The sequence below is a fragment of the Ursus americanus genome, chromosome 9 (genome assembly GCF_024610735.1).
Source record: "Ursus americanus isolate L20-20 chromosome 9, mUrsAme1.1.p, whole genome shotgun sequence".
Taxonomy (NCBI): Eukaryota; Metazoa; Chordata; class Mammalia; order Carnivora; family Ursidae; genus Ursus; species Ursus americanus.
This window is the reverse complement of record NC_142135.1, coordinates 40,199,574-40,217,429: the sequence shown is the minus strand read 5'-3', so window position 1 is coordinate 40,217,429 and position 17,856 is coordinate 40,199,574. Positions and strand designations below refer to the sequence as shown.

At 34.7% G+C, this 17,856-nt stretch overlaps 1 protein-coding gene across 3 annotated transcripts in view; it reads left to right on the top strand.

The window, feature by feature from the left end:
* The window catches only part of DPY19L4 (dpy-19 like 4), a 56,232-nt gene extending 40,687 nt beyond the window's left edge, over window positions 1-15,545 (top strand). For 2 of the 3 annotated variants that reach the window (XM_087864721.1, XM_087864722.1), the window contains 4 exons: window positions 2,953-3,035; window positions 6,012-6,165; window positions 11,676-11,834; window positions 13,473-15,545. In XM_087864721.1, coding sequence (XP_087720847.1) covers window positions 2,953-3,035; window positions 6,012-6,165; window positions 11,676-11,834; window positions 13,473-13,637 — 561 coding nt within the window. In that variant the 3' untranslated portion in view covers window positions 13,638-15,545. The remainder of the gene's footprint in view (window positions 1-2,952; window positions 3,036-6,011; window positions 6,166-11,675; window positions 11,835-13,472) is intronic. The other variant, XM_045805933.2, reaches the window with a different exon arrangement.
* Window positions 15,546-17,856: the final 2,311 nt, after the last annotated feature.

Genomic DNA, 17,856 nt, shown 5'->3' with positions numbered 1-17,856 from the left:
TCACCTCCCACTGCATGCTCGTTGTCTCTCTCTCTCTCTAATAAATAAATAAAATCTTAAACAAAAAACTACTAGAACTGATAAATGAATTCAGTAAGATCACAGAATACCAAATTCCTATACAGAAATCCATTGCATTTCTAAACAATAATGAATGAAGGATCAGAAAGAGAAATTAAGAAAACCATCCCATGTACAATTACATCAAAAATAATAATATACCTAGGAATAAACCCAATCAAAGAGGTGAAAGACCTGTACTCTGAAAACTATAAAACAGTGATGAAAGAAATTAAAGATGACGCAAAGAAATGGAAAGACATTCCATGCTCATGGATTGGAAGAACAAATATTGTTAAAATTTTATACTACCCAAAACAATCTACACCTTTAATGCAATCTCTATCAAAATACCAACAGCGTTTTTCCAAAATACCAACAGAATTAGAACCAACGATCCTAAAGTTTGTATGGAACTGCAAAAGACCCTAAATAGCCAAAACAATCTTGAAAAACAAAACTGGACCTCTTACAATTCCAGACTTCAAGTTGTATTACAAAGCTGTAGTAATCAAAACAGTATGGCACTGGCACAAAAATAGACACATAGATCAATGGAACAGAATAGAAAGTCCAAAAATAAATCCACAATTATAAGTTATATGGTCAATCTTCAACAGAGGAGGTAAGAATATGCAATGGGAAAAAGTCTCTTCGACAAATGATGTTGGGAAAACTGGACAGCTGAAAGAATGAATGTGGAGCACTTTCTTACACTATACACAAAATAAACACAAAATGGATTAAGGGCCTAAATGTGAGACCTGAAATCATAAAAATCCTAGAAGAGAACACAGGCAGTAATTTCTCTGACATCGGCTATAGCAACATCTTTCTAGATAGGTCTCCTGAGACAAGGGAAACAAAAGCAAAAATAAACTATTGGGACTACATCAAAATAAAAAGCTCTGAACAGCAAAAGAAAGTCAACAAAACAAAAAGCCTACTGAATGGGAGAAGATGTTTGCAAATGATATATCTGATAAGGGGTTAGTATCCAAAATATATAAAGAACTGGGGTCAGTCAGTTAAGCCTCTGACTCTTGATTTCAGCTCAGGTCATGATTTTGGGGTCCTGGGATTGAGTCTGTTTTGGGCTCCAAGCTCAGCAGGGAGTCGGCTTGAGATTCTCTCTCTCCCTCTGCCCCTCCTCTGCTGTGCTCTCTCACTCACTCACTCTCTAAAAAAATAAATCTTTAAAAACTAAAAATAGGCAGAGGACATAATTCTCCAAAGAAGGCGTACAGATGGCCAACAGACACATGAAAAGATGCTCAACATCACTCATCATCAGGGAAATGCAAATCAAAACCATAATGACATATCATCTCACACCTGTCAGAAGAGCTAAACTCAAAAGCACAAGAAACAACATGTGTTGGCAAGGATGTGGAGAAATAGAATCCCTTGTGCACTGTTGGTAGAAATGCAAACTGATGGGGCGCCCAGGTGGCTCAGTTAGTTGAGCATCTGCCTTCGGCTCAGGTCATGATCCCAGGGTCCTGGGATTGAGTCCTGCATTGGGCTCCCTGCTCGGTGGGGAGCCTGCTTCTCCCTCTCCCTCTGCCTGCTGTTCCCCCTGCTTGTGCTCTTTGTCTCTCTCTGTCAAATAAATAAATAAAATCTTAAGAAAGAAATGCAAACTGGTGCAGACACTGTGGAAGACAGTATGGAGGTCTCTCAAAAAATTAAAAATGGAACTACCTTATGATCCAGCAATACCTACTGGGTATTTACCCAAAGAATACAAAAACACTAATTAAAAGGGATACATGCACTCCTATGTTTATTAAAGCATTGTTTACAATAGCCAAATTATGGAAACAGCCCAAGTGTCCATCAGTAGATGAATGGATAAAATACATCCGTATTTCTGTATATACATACACACACAGTGGAATATTATTTAGCCATAAAAAAGAATGGAATCATGCCATTTTCCACAACATGGGTGGATCTAGAGAGTGTAATGCTAAGTGAAATAAGTTTGTCAGAGAAAGACAAATACCATATGATTTCATTCGTATGTGGAATTTAGAAAAAAACAAAGGAAAAAGAAAAGAGAGAGAAACCCCCCCCCCCAAAAAAAACCAACCAAACCAAAAAAACCCAGACTCTTAACTATAGAGAACAAAAAATAGTTACCCGAGAGGAGGTGGGTGGAGGAATGGTTGAAATAGGTGTAGGGGATTAAGAACACACTTATCTCGATGAGCACTGAGTAATATATGGAGTTGTTGAATCACTATATTGTACACCTGAAATGAATACAATACAGTATGTTAACTACACTGGAATTTTTTTTAAAAAGTATTTTGGCAACTCCAAAATGTAAATATTTAAAAAATATTATAAATCCTTTAGTTTATTGTAATGTAACATGAAGCTAATTGCCAATAAACCTGTGAATTGTTTGGAAATTAATTAATTCTGTGTGCATGAAAGATACAACTGATGATTGGTAATGATAAAACTATTTATTGAGTCTAAGCAGTAAATTAAACATAAAATAGATTATTTTTAAGAATTTATTTGAGAGAGAGCAAATGAGCATGAGTGGGGGGCAGGGCAGAGGAGAGGGAGGGAGAGAAGCAGAGTCCTCACTAAGCAGGGAGCCCAATGTGGGGCTTGATCCCAGGACCCTGAGATCATGACCTGAGCCAAGGCAGATACTTAACTGAGCCACCCAGGTGCCCCTAAAATAGATTATTTGTACTGAGGAGGATGAGCAGCACTGAAAGAAAGTAAAAAGATCCATGACATTTTTCCCATGAGAGCAATGTTTCAATATTGTTTGTCTTATGTTAGTCTCTTAGTCTTTTGAAATACTCTGTAACAGTTTTAAACTTTGTGGATACTTACACATTTTGGAAATTTTGTTTTGCATTTTAGTTTTTTCCAAGATTAATGACAGAATTAATGGAACTACAGGAATTTTATGACCCAGATACAGTGGAACTTATGACCTGGATAAAGTAAGAATTGAACTGCTTTTAAGATTGTTGTTAAACTGTTAATTAATTGTTGCATGCTATCTAATTGATTCAGGGGAAATAATAAATTAATGCTTTTCCAAATTCTCATAAAACTCAGAATTTTACGTCCGTGCTTTTAGGGATATTTAGTTTTTTATTGATGTACAATGCGAATTTTCTAATTGAACTCTCCATTGAAAATATAGCATTGAGGGGCACCTGGCTGACTCAGAAGAGCATGCAAATCTTGATCTCTAGGTCGTGAGTACAAGCCCCATGTTGGGCGTAGAGATTACTTAAATAAATAAAAAACTTTAAAAAGGAAGAAAATATAGCATTGAGAAGTTTGAAATTTGAGACTCTTGCCATCAAACACCTAGAAATGTGAAATATAAATGAACAAATACTCCTTTAAATAGTCAAGATGACTTTTCCCCTGGGTTGGAGGTGGATGAATGATAGATTGCTAGTCTTGGTAACCAAGTTTACCAGAATTTAAAATTTTAATTTTAATACCCATGCATATTTTAATGCCCACACAGGACAAAAGATGTGGTCTTGGGCCAATGGATACAGGGAATTATAATTGAGACTCCTTTTTCCCTGTCCCAATACATGCCTATAACTAAGGGACCCTCAGAGGGCTACAGTATCAGTGAAAGGATAGACTAACAAATTACCCATAGGAGTGCTAAAAGAAGATGGTAAGAAAACATGTCTTCCTTGGCTTCAGCTTTTGGTCAAAAAACGTCTCTCCTCTGAATTTGTGGCAGTGGGTCTGAATTCACATGGGTTTGCAGTTTGAAATTACACTTGTTTAATCCAGGAAACCCCCAGTCAAGAAATCATCATAAAAAGTGGTCCTGGGGTGGTTTGGAGTAACTGATGCGTTCTCAACCCAGGCTACACAGGTTTTACTCTAAAATTACAAAACACATGAGGGAACAGTCCAACACAGTAAGAATCAGCTGTCGTTTGAGATAAACAGCAGAATCAGACCTCTAGCACTTTTTTTTTTTTTTAAGATTTTATTTATTTATTTACTTGATAGAGAGCAAGAGAGGGAACACAAGCAGGGGAAGTGGGAGGGGAAGAAGCAGGCTCCCAGCAGAGCAGGGAGCCCGATGCGGGGCTCGATCCCAGGACCCTGGGATCACGCCCTGAGCCAAAGGCAGCTGCTTAACGATTGAGCCACCCAGGCGCCCCTCTAGCAGTTTTTTTTAGTTTATTTGTTTACTTGAGTAATCTCTACACCCACTGAGACCCTGAGATCAACAGTTGCGTGCTCTTCTGACTGCACCAGCAAGATGCCCTAGACCTCTAGCAATTTCTGGTAATAAAATTTGTTTATGTCAGTTTTTGATGCATAATGGACTACCACAAAGTTTAGTGGCTACAGATGATAAACATTTGTTATTGTGTACTACTTTGACAGTCAGGTGAGTCCGGGCAGTGGGGAGGATTCTTCTGGTCTGGACCAGCTGATCTGGGACTGGGTAGTCTGCATGGCCTCTCACATGTCTAAAGGTATCAGCTGAGGGGATGGAATTGACTTGGCCATGGGCCTCTCATCATACAGCCAGGTAGCCTGGGCTCATTCACGAGGTAGTGGTTGTAGAGTTCCCAAGAGCAGCAAGAGAGCACAGATGTCAATGTCAAGCATTTTTAAAGTCTCTGCTCACTTGATGTTGTTCTTTTGGGCAAAGGAGGTCACATGACCAAGACCAACTTTTGCTCCAAGAGCATAGGTATAGGAGAAGAATCATTGTAGCTGGTTTGCAGCTAGTCTACCCTGTGGATAGACACTATGAAATAACTACATTGAAAATTATTTAAGACATAGAAGAAGAAACTAAAACATGAAAAAGGAATGAAACACTATCAAAAATAGGAAAATATGGGGAGGAGACAAAAACGTTTCTAGAATGAGGAATAGGTTTATAAAAACGAGAATTGGTCTTATTATAAGGTCTTGTTACTGTAAATACACCCTTAGTATATCTAAAAATTGTTTTCTTTTGATCATCCTTAACTATTGCCCATTAATATTTTTCGTGAATTGTATTTACCATTGTGGAACACTTACTATATAGCTTTGCGTTATTATTAACAAAAGAGGAAATTCAGTCTGGGTGTGTGACTTATCACAATATTTTCAAAATCAGCACAGGGGCCTGATCATTCATCATTGTGCATCAGGCAATCGGACATATGTATTACTGTGGTGTAATTATCCTGTTTCATGTTTGTTTCCCCATTACTGGATGTACCCTGAGGACAGTGGCTGTGTGCCGCCTTTTATTTCTGGAGCTTGGCATTGCCCCTAGCTTGTTGTAGGTGAATGTTGAATCCAAGAAGTGATTAAATAAGTAAAGACATTGGAGCAATCCTTCAGGATCTGCTTTTAGGTTTCCTAGTTTTATAAGTGGCATCTGTCTGGGACTTTGGATCATGGTTCATAGTGGAGAAGAAATACATGTGTTATCTGAAGACAGGTACATGGTAGAGGTAGGGAAGAAGCAGGAGGATGGATGGAATGGGAAGAAGTTGGGTTGTGGTGGTTAATATTTGCAGAAGGATACATTTGAGAATTCACATTACCACCATTGAATTGACCACACTATATAAGGTAGTAAATTCCTGTCATTACACATACCCTGCATCATTTTTTAATAGTATTATTACCACCTGGCCTATATGTTTATTGTCCCCCCTCCAGTCTCTCTCAAAAGCAGGGACCTTGTCTCCACCCCTGCTTTCAAAAAATTTCTGTATTTTCAGCATTTAGAATAGTTCCTGGCACATAGTAAGTGCTCAGTTTTTTTGAATGAATTTGTAAATGAGGTGAAAGCTGACACTGAAACCCAAGTACACAATACTTTGTTGAGTTGCCTGCTATTTCAGAGTTAGTATAAATCAGTGATCTAAATAATATACGTACCTTCTCAGTGTGTAAATCTGTGTGCCTCTTTACAGAAGGCAAGCTCCAGTCGCAGCTGTGTTTGCGGGGAGTCCACAGTTAATGGGCGCGATTAAATTATGCACTGGATGGATGGTGACCAGCTTGCCTCTTTACAATGATGATGATCTTCTCAAGAGAAATGAAAACGTAAGGCATTTTAGATTACAGGTTTGGATCTTTTTAACACTGCTCTTTATTTTAGGGTAGCTCTATAATGTTGTATATGTTCCTCGTTAGCTAGGAAATCCAAACAGTTTTAGAAAGAGTTAATTAACTTTAGTTTTTAAAAAGCTGTGTAGTATGTTTAAGCGAGAGGAGAGCCAAAATTAAAATACTGAATTCTTTCTTTTTTGAATAGTATTGATGTTTTTAGGAGAAACGTTTAATTTTCCACAAAGTTTCAAGGGAACTGATGTGTCCTATTTGGAAAATGTCATTGTTCTCAATCAGATTATTGAAGGAAGGAAGGCTGTCAGTTACTATCTTGATACATTTTGTATTTCCAAGCTCAAATTCTATCTCACTGTGGTTTATTTTTCAGTATGGCTGTTACTAATAACTTAGTATAACATTAGAATGATCTAATTACTTACTGTTTAGAGAATATATTATTGTGAACGTTTAGTCTGGATATAAATGGTAACTTCATATCTGAAAGCAGTGACTAACTGAACCTGAATTCCAAATACTCTGTTTTTCAGTTGGAGAGAATTTCATATGGTTTTTAATCATGCTCTAAGCTAAGGAGTAGTAAAGCAATATAAAATTTAGACTCTAAGAATGCAGACTCTGGAATTAGAATACCTGGACTCAGATGCTACTTCTGCCATGTACTAGCTCTGTGACTTTGAACAAGTTTCTTTCTTTCTTTTTTTTTTTTAAGATTTAAAAAAACTTTTTTATTTAAATTCCAGTTAATTAACATACGGTGTAACATTAGTTTCAGGTGTACAGTATAGTGATCTGACACTTCTAATCTGTACACCAACATGGGGCTCTGATTTACAGCCCAAGATGAAGAGTCACATGCTGTACTGACTGAGCCAGCCAGGCCCCTCTTATTTTATTTATTTAGTTTTTGCATTTCCACAATGCCTTTTTTTTTAAATGGAGGTATAATTGACATGTAACATTATTTTAGCTTTATGTGTACAATGTAATGATTTGGTATTTATATATACTACAGAATGGTTACCACAATAAGTCTAGTTAACATCCATCACCATACGTAGCTATAAAATTTTTTTTCTTGTAATGAGAACTTTTAAGATATACTCTTGGCAACTTTTAAATGTGCAGTGCAGTGTTATTAACTGTAGTTGCTATGTTCTACATTTATTTTGTAACTGGACATTTGTACCCTTTGACTCCCTTTACCCATTTTACCCACCTCCCACCCCTTACCTCTGCAGCCACCAATCTGTTCTCTGTATCTGTAGGCTTGGGGTTTTTTGGTTTTGTTTTTTAGATTCCACATATAAATGAGATCATACAGTATTTGTCTTTCTCTGTCTGAATTATTTCACTTAGCATAATATCCTCAAGGTCCATCCACACTGTTGTAAATGGCAAGATTTTATTCTTTTTTGTGGCTGCATAATTTCCTATTTATAAATACACGCACACATATATACCACATTTTCTTTATCTGTTCACTCATTCATGATCTCAGAGTCCTGGGATCAAGCCCTGCATTGGGCTCTGTGCTCAGTGGGGGATCTCCTTGAGGATTCTCTCTCTCCCTCTACTTCTGCCCCTCCCTATGCTCTCTCTTTCTCTCTCAAATAAATAAATCTTAAAAAAAAAAAAAAAAAGAGCTTACCACTGTTTGCTTGTTATGGTTTCAGGTCTTACATTCAAGTCTTTAATCCATTTGAGTTAATAATTTTTGTGTATTGTGTATGATAGTGTATCAGTTTCATTCTTTTTGCATGTGGCTTTGCAGTTTTCCCTGCATTGTTTATTGAAGAGATTGTCCTTTTCCAATTGTATTTTTTTGACTCCTTTGTTGTAAATTAATTGGCCATATATCTGTGGGTTTTATTTCTGGGCTATTTTGTTCCATTGATCTGTGTGTCTGTGTATCCCAATACCATACTGTTTGGGTTACTGTAGCTTTGTAATATGGTTTGCAATTAGAGAGCATAATTCCCCCAGCTTTGTTCTTTCTCAAGATTGCTCTGATTATTCAGGGTCTTCTGTGCATAGGATTGTTAGCTCTATTTCTGTGAAAAATGCCATTGGAATTTTGATAGGGATTGCATTGAATCTGTAGATTGCTTTAGGTAGTATGGACATTTTAACAATATTAATTCTTCTAATCCATGAGAATAGAATATCTTTCCTTTTATCTGTGTCGTCTACGATTTCTTTAATTTTGAGAAGTTTCTGAATCTGAATCTCAGAAGTTCTTACCTCCTAGTTGTGAGAATTAGAGATAATGCACAATGCTTGAAACATAGTAAACCTTAAATATAAGTTATTATTATGTTCTTAATTACTAATTAAATTGTATGTGTGCGTACACACACACACACACACACACACACACATACATAGAAACATGGAAAGTACAAAGAGGAGCTCACAAGCAGAAACAATCAGGTCTGCATACAAAAATCCCAAATCTTCATAAAGGGCATTCCATTGATCTGGGCTTTGAAGGACTAGTAGAAACTTGTTTGGAAAAAGAATGCATATAATTCCAGGCTGAAAAAGTAACATGAGCTATGAAATTTGTATAGCCATGAAACTAGAAAATAAAATGAGACCAAATTCTAAAGGACATGGACTGTCATGCTGAGGAATTTAGACTAACCCTTGGAGGCATTTGGGAGTTATCAAAGACCTTTAATAAGCCTGGGAATGGAATGCTTAGATCTGTTTTAGAGAGTTAATTATGGTCAGAGCAGAAAACAGATTGAAGCAGGGAGAGGTCAGAGATGAAGAGATGCCTGCCTGGCAGTGATTTACCTGAGAGACAACAGCTGCCTTTGACTACTATTTGCTGTACTTTGAAAGGGTAGAGTCGCCAAGACAGAATGTATATAGCATATCCCTGAACTTTATGTTTTGTGGATTTCTTTGTTGTCTTATGATTAGTCTTTTCCTAATATAGAATTTCAGAATCATTTATAATTAGGTTAAACTTTTAATTAGGTTCTAATTAAATTTAAACATTTTAGAGTTTTATGTTTTATGTGACTGGACTATGAGAATAGGAACCATGTTTTTTTTTTCAAAACGTTATCTTTTTCTGTGGTGTCTAGTACATAGCAAGTGCTGAATAAATTTGTTGTTACACTAAAATTCAGATTGAACTCTATAAATGAGACCATATAATTTGAATTAGATACTATCTATAATTCATGATATGTGACTAATCTTTGTATAATCTCCTAGGCCAGTGATTCTCAAACCTGGGACTATTATGCAATGTCTGGAGACATTTTGATTGTCACAACTATAGGAGAAATTCCCCAGGCGGTTAGTGGGTAGGGACCAGGAATACTGCTGGACATCCCAACAATATACTGAACAGTCTTTCTCTGTCCCAGCAAAGAATTATGTAGCCCAAAATGTCAGTAGTGCTAAGATTAAGAAACCCTATCTATTAGTAATGTTATTGCCATTGCAAAGAGGTGGTTTTTTTAATGCCCCGTGAGTATGTTAAAGTTTCTCAAAATTTAAAAATAAATAAAAATATATGTGAAAAACAATAAATAGATATAGGCTGGACAAAACTATTTCCATTGAAATGTATTTAAAAATAAAATGAACTAACATAATATAATAAAAAATCATTATTAATAAAAAAAATAAAATGAGGGAGACACTTCCTCTTGGTTTATTAGCATTCTGTGTAGCACAGAATATTCAGGTGAGTATCTCTCTCATATTAGTGAACATTGGACCTCAAGGTGCTGGATAGATAGCAACCATAACATGCAGTGGGAGGCTGCTGAGTATCAAAGAGGTGGGGATGTTGTCCAATCTAGATTTCAAATCTCAGTATTCTTAGGACATATGGTATGTGGTACTTTGGGCTTAACATTTGTGATTTTATTATTTTCTGAAGGGTAGCAAGAGCTTGTCCAATGTTAGCATTTCAGAAAAACTGAAAAACCTTATTATTTAATAAGATCCAGAACTTACTATCTAATAAGGTCAGCAGAATTGTAATGAAAAACACCATGGAATCAAGACATGAGTTTTATTTTATTTTATTTTATTTTATTTTATCTTATCTTATCTTATCTTATCTATTTATTTTAAAGATTTTATTTATTTATTTGACAGAGAAAAAGAGAGAGCACAAGCAGGGGGAGCAGCAGAGGGAGAGGGAGAAGCAGGCTCTCTGCTGAGCAGGGAGCATGTTGCAGGGCTCAATCCCAGGACCCTGGTATCTTGACCTAAGCCGAAGGCAGATGCTTAAACGACTGAGCCACCCACACACCCCAAGACATGAGTTTTAAGTATTCTTGCTCATTCAGTATTTTGTGACAGTGGTCAAATTATGTTTAACCTTGCTGATTTTCTCTCATATATAAATGAATATAAAATACTCTGTACATGTTAATAAAAATTGTAGGAACTATTATAACTCAATAATAAAAAGAAAAGCCAATTAGGGAGTGAGCAAACCCATTTGCAGCAATGCGGATGAATCTCGAAGGCATTATGCTTAGTGAAAGAAGTCAGATAAAGACAAATAACTGTATGATATCCCTTATATATGGAATCTGAAAAAGCCAAACTCATAGAAACAGCCAAAAACATAGAAACATAGAAATAGTAGAGTCATGGTTACCAGGGGCTGGAGGGTAGGGGAATGGGGAGATATTGGTCTAAGTGTACAAACTTCCAGTTATCAGATAAATAAGTTCTGGGGATCTAATGTACAATATGGTGATTATAGTTAACAATACTGTATTACGTACCTGAAAGTTGCTAAGAGAGTAAATCTTAAATGTTCTCAGGGGCGCCTGGGTAGCACAGCGGTTAAGCGTCTGCCTTCGGCTCAGGGCGTGATCCCGGCGTTATGGGATCGAGCCCCACATCAGGCTCTTCTGCTGTGAGCCTGCTTCTTCCTCTCCCACTCCCCCTGCTTGTGTTCCCTCTCTCGCTGGCTGTCTCTATCTCTGTCGAATAAATAAATAAAATCTTTAAAAAAAAAAAAATCTCATCAAAAAAAAAAAAAAGAAATGATAATTATGTGACACAATGGAGGTACCAGCTAATATTATGGTGGTAATCATTTTGCAACATTTAGGTGTGTCAAATCAATACATTGTACACCTTAAACTTGCAAAATGTTGTTTGTCAATTATACCTTAATATATCTGGGGGGAAGATGGCCAGAGGACTTGAATGGATGTTTCTCCAAAGAAGATATACAGTGGACAATGAATGAATTATGAATGTAAGCTTCTTCCATCCAAGTACTAACCAGGCCTGACCCTGCTTAGCTTCCGAGATCAGACGAGATCGGGCGCGTTCAGGGTGGTATGGCCGTAGACTGGATATAAGCTTCTTGAGGGCAGGAATCCAGTCTTAGTGAATATCTTTATTTTCCATAGATAGTGCTTAATACTAAATCATAGTAAATGCTCAGTGTATAGTTTCAAATAACAAGTTTTAAATGTTTTTAAATTACTGTTTTAATTATATTCTTTCAGATCTATCAAATCTATTCAAAGCGATCTGCTGAGGATATTTATAAAATACTGACATCCTACAAAGCTAATTACCTAATTGTAGAGGATGCTATCTGCAATGAGGTGGGAACCATGAGAGGCTGTAGGGTTAAAGATTTATTAGACATTGCAAATGGCCACGTAAGTAACCAGTTGAGAAGTTAAATCTTTTTGAGAAAAATGAGTTTTTAAAACTTTTACTCATCAAACTTTATTTCTAGAACTTAACTAAGAATATAATTAAAAGTTATAACCAGTGGGGGAGTGCATTAAAAGTAGTTTGAGGTATTTTTTCAATGTACAAAAGAAAATTTGGGCATTTTTGCAGAAAAAAAATAATTTTACCAATACCTGGGTTCCTTTTTCATTGCCCGTACTTGTTCGTGTTCCACATTTATGTACAAAAGATGGCATAATTTGATTTGAATGATGATTTTATTGTACCTTATTATAATAATTTAAAGAGCAACTGGTTACAATGTTACATTATTATGTTGAGAATTTTCTGATAATTTGATTCATAGCTAGAAAAATTGCTTACTAAATTATCACAGTCCCTGACAACCACAAAAATTAGTGTATTCAGAGCTACTCTGGTTTTTAGGATGTGGCTGTATTTTAATTTTTCATTGATTTTGGCTGTTTTACCAAGCTTTTTTACTTCTCAGCCTACAATGTGTACATTATATATCTGACAACTAAAAGAAAGGGAAGTTTGTGTATCTGGTAATTAGTGTTGTCTCGAATGGGTGCCTTTACTCCTGGGAGAGTTGGAGTTGGAGGACCTTAGAAGAATTTCAGTTCAGCCATTCTGAGTTGACACGCATGTTCTGTTCAGGTTGCAGCCAAGATTTTTTCTGTCTCTTCCTAAATAATAAGCTCTTTCTCTTATTGTCACAGACCAGCTTGCAGGTGAGAAATTAGTTTTTATGATTTCCACCTTTGTCTTTCTTCATGACCCCTTAATCCTGTAATATAAACATATTCTGTGTTCTGCTGTGTGTATTTTGAATTTTCTCTCTTGGTACTTGATATCTGTGATCTTTGGCTTAATTGGTGACAGAATGGAATTTTATTAACATCAGGTATTCTGTAATTACTGCTGTGTTTCTACCTGCTCTCTGGAGCCTTTTAATTCTGATCTTGGCTATCTTTCTGCTCCATTTTAAAGATCAAATTATTTCTTCTTTCATGTAATAACCAGGTGTGGACTTAAAGCTACTCCATCCTTTTACTCTAAAAGTTGGTTCTCTGACATCTTTCCTAAGTTTTAGAAGAATGTTTAATGTTTTAGTATAGAAAACCCTTCAAGCTAGTTAAGCTATCTTAGTGAACATCATTAAGGTGAGAATGTAAATGTTTGCACCGGATAAGTCTCAAAGACTTGCTTACTAGATAATTGTGAGTCATTTCTACATAAGGAGAAGACTTGGAATATATATTAAGAATACGTCCATTTCTCATTCTTAGTAAGCTCCATAATAAGTCAGAGGAATGATACTGAACTAGGGAGACAGTCTTCTGTATTTGAGGATTTGAAAATCTTTTTTGAATATCAGAAACACTTTATACTGGTCTCAATCTCAAGGGGAAGCTGAAGAGTTTAATGGAGATGGTGACTCTCTTATAAGGAAGGCTCTAGATTTGCTAAACAATGTGAGATAGTCCATGTGTAGCAGTGATGTATTTTTTATATAAATACAGTCATTTGTACATTGATTGTATTTCTCCTATAAACTTAATAGCCTTTTTAATACTGTGTTTCATATCTTTTGATAGGTGGTTTGTGAAGAAGGTGACAAGTTAACCTACTCAAAATACGGGCGGTTTTGTCATGAGGTCAAAATTAACTATTCTCCATATGTGAATTATTTCACTAGAGTATACTGGAACAGATCGTACTTTGTATATAAAATCAACACTGTGATATCCTTTCAGTCTTGAAAGACAGCAGGGCGTTCATTTCAAAGACTTATGTCACTTGAAGTAAAATGTGATTTTCTTCTTACCTACATGGTGTCTTCTAGAAATCGGAGTATGGACATTTGAAATGTTGCTGCTGCTTTTCCCTCTTGCTGTTAACTGGATTCAGAGATCTGCAGGGAATAGAACATCAAGCATTACTGTCCTTTGGTAAAATGTCAAATCTGCCGCTCTGTAATATTCTGGTCAGGTGTTTTCCTATCATTACATGGTCTTTAAAGACTGTCTTCTCATTATCTTCTCAACTGTTATAAAATTGTCCTCATAAATCTTCATTCTGTCATAACATAGGTCTTGAATTTGAATATGTTCAACGTCAAAGTATATTTCTCAAACATAATATTTAATAAATATGTCATTTAATGTCATATAATTATAGCCTAGAAAGAAGGAACTCTTCTTACCCTCAAGGCAGTTTCTGAAAGTATTTCTTGGTTTATAATAGAATTGAAATATTACAATAAAAACTAATTTAAATGTTAGCTGAAAATATGTGACATTTAAATTAAAATTTGTAAATTGTATAAAGGAATGTGATTTTGAAGGATATACATAAAGATATATCCAGATTTTCCATGATACTGCTCTCATCATCTGCTGCTTATATAACTGTGCACTTTCTTAGTAAAATATGGTTTATGATATTGCATTTTATTATTTTACAACTATTAAGTGGTTAACTTTTTTCACTTACACCCATAAATGTAATACCAATTTAATCATGATAAAACAGTAACCCTTGTTACCTAAATATTTTTAAAAACAGATATTTAAAAGAATGTTCAGGTTTTTAAAAGATATGGAATGGGGTATACAGTCTATTCACATATTTTCTACTGAAGTAGTAAGTGAAAAATTAAATCTTTATCAGAATAAGAATATTCTGATATTAATGACTAAAATGACATAACACTAAGATGAACAATTTCTGGGGATGGGGCAGATGCTATTAAAAATACTTCTGCATAGAGGTATGTTTATTATAAAACACAAGTGCTATGATTTATGAAACTATGGTACAGTTTTCAACATTAAGAACAAAATGACAATTATAATAAAATTCACAACATAGTTTCACAACCAAATGCTACGTTCCTTTAGGTTAAGTGTTTTCATATTTTTAATCATTTTGTAAAAGAAATTCTTAAATGATTAGTCGGGCTGTATAAAGAGATTTGGGATGGATGTATCATTTTAATAAGACAGGATGCATGTTTAGTTTTACCTTATACATATGTTTAGTGAACAGATTTTTTGAATTTTTACTTGTTAGAGTGCTGTAAAAATTTCAACTTCAGTGCTCTAAATTACTACACTAGAAGGGAGCATCTTTTCATTATCTTTATCTTCTACTATATATATATACATATATACCATATATGTATATATATATATGGTTTGCTTGTTTGTTTGTAAGTATAAAAGCACTTGCATTCTTAGACTAGCTCTAAGAAATTTTGCTTTTTTGGAGCTTCAGAATAATTGATGGCAATGTCATATATCTGGTATACTAGTTTTATTGGTTCTCATTTCATGCTTTTTATATAATTTTTAATAATTATATTAACATAGTTGAAGGCAGGGCATTTCAGGTTCTGTATACATCTTAATAGTGAGTCACTAGTATTTAGCTGCAAGCCTTATGAAAATATTACTGTGGAGGCACCTGGGTGGCTCAGCCAGTTAAGTGTCTGCCTTCAGCTCAGGTCGTGATCCCAGGGTCCTGGGATCGAGCCCCGCGTTGGGCTCCCTGCTCAACAGGGAGTCTGCTTTTCCCTCTCCCTCTGCTGCTCCCCCTGCTTGTGCTCTCTCTCTCTTTCTCAAATAAATACATAAAATTGTTAAAAAAAAAAAAAATTACTGTGGTTACCTAAGTATACAGCGAATAGTCTCCTGGTAGTCCTTGTGATAAGAGCATGTAAAACAATGCAATTTCAAAGTCAGCTTGCATATTTTGAAAGGAAGGTAGAATAACCTATGTAGCATGAGATATTTAATTGAATTTTTATTGATTTATATTATGATCATATATGCTGAATTAGTTTTGATGTGTGTTTTTTGTTTTTGGCTTTCAACATATACATATTAGTAAATTGCTTTTGCTTCTGTCAACTTATTAAATAGATTTGGAGAAACTTAATTTTTTAAATGAGAAATTTTTCAGTCAGCATCAGTTGAAAAGGAAAATATAAATAGCTTTATTATAGAAGTAATAATATTGGATATGAGAGATTGGCTTACTTGCTTCTGTTTTAACTGTAGTTAAAACAGTAGCAGTAGAAAACTTTGAGGAGCATTTAATTTTCTTGCTTATTTGTAGAATAACAAATTATTAAAAATTCTTTAAGTAATTACATTTGGGTAACTTACAGTTGTTGGATTTGACAATGAAAATCTATGGAAGGAGCAAAGTTTATGGTTTTAGGATGGAAGGAATTTCTCAAAGAAATACAAAACATACTTTGCCCTTGATGTTGCAGAACCATTGAAATAAGTGCCTTAACTTCTGTTTACTTTTTATTTTTCAAAAAATATTATGGACTTTTTTCTTTTCTGTAATAAGATTTTGGTATCTTTTTCCTCATCATTAAGCACAGAGAAAAACTCCTCACTATGCTATTTTCAGTATTAACTTTAATTCATTAATAAGCAAATCTTTGGTAATGGTACCAGGGGGATTTCTAGCCTGCTAAATTAATTTATTTAGCTTCCCAAATGCCAAACAGTCCAACAAATAAAACTTAATTGATAAGGTATATGATATTGACTCTGTGCTGGTTTATATTTTTTTCCAACTTTGGCACCTGTAACTTGGTGCTTTTTGTTAGACTAGTAGGGTTTTACAGCCTACGGAGTATGCATTGTACTTCATAACTAACTTTTTTCTTCATTACTTTTTGTGTACATAGACCACACGTTTTTTCAGGGCATTAACCCAAACCGCCAGTAGCCTCACTGTTGTGGCACTCTTCCATGTACTCCAGATCGATTCAAGGAGAAGCAGAAATGGAGGTCAAAGTGTGTTACAGGTTGGGGCTGGAAAATATGCTTTAAAAAAGTAGGTTATTAATTTCTCGAAGGACACAGTGAATAGCCATCTTACTAAACTGTTTTGTTTTTGAAAAATCGCTTGTTTTTTGGCCCTTTCTATTTTTGAACTGTTAAAACATTTTATTGCCTTTAGTAGATAGATAAAAGTAGTGCCTCTCTTTATAAAATTGTTGGGGTTTCTAAAAGGTGTATGTAAGTCAATTTTTTTGGTAAATTTATTTTAAATGCATGAATATTTAAAGATCACGTGTTATGAATTATTCTGTGTATTTAAGAATCTTTTGTAAAGCAAATAACTACTTCCTAATTTACATCCCAATATATTCTCTCTTCATTTGTCCACTTTTTAAAATATATAGTCTCTATTGTTGCTATTTGCTAATAGTTTTAGATCCCAATATGTATTAAAATTATAATTTTGAAGAGTTGCAAGTAAAATTGAACAATTTCTTATTAAAATAATAGCTCATTAACTTTTTGAATGTTTAGAGTTAATAAAATTAGATGTGAGAATTGCAAAGAATATGTTTGACTCAACTATTTTCCATCCACTAAGGTTTCTAAACATTATACTTGTTTTCTGTAATAAAAAGGTCATTTAAGCACCAGATTTGCCAAATTTACATAAAGTCATCTTTGAATCGTTTGCTTATATCCCTTAGAATTTGCAGCATTTTACCTGACTTCTACGTGCAGTTCTATGAGAGATATACTGAACATCTGGCCACAATATTTAGTGGATTAATGGTATCAGATAGAAACATGGCATTCCAAACTTCTAGTTTGAAATATCTCATGAACAACTTTTTTATATTTTGAGTGAATAGCTTTGTACAGCTATTTAGCAAAAATGAATATAGCTGCTTTTATGTACATTGGCTTCTGAATCATATCTGTAACAGTGTATAACAGATTAAATGTGTTCCTCCTGAACTAAAGTTATGTCTTTGCAAAAGAATAAAAGTTAATTTCAATAAATACAAATCCTTTAAAAGAGTTGGGTTATACACTAGTTTACTTCAGATTTTGTAACATTAAGTGGACTTTTATTAAGAATGAAATTATTTCATGCTTAATTACACTCCTTGTTTTGTTTCTATAATAAAACTTTTTAGAATTTTAAATTGTC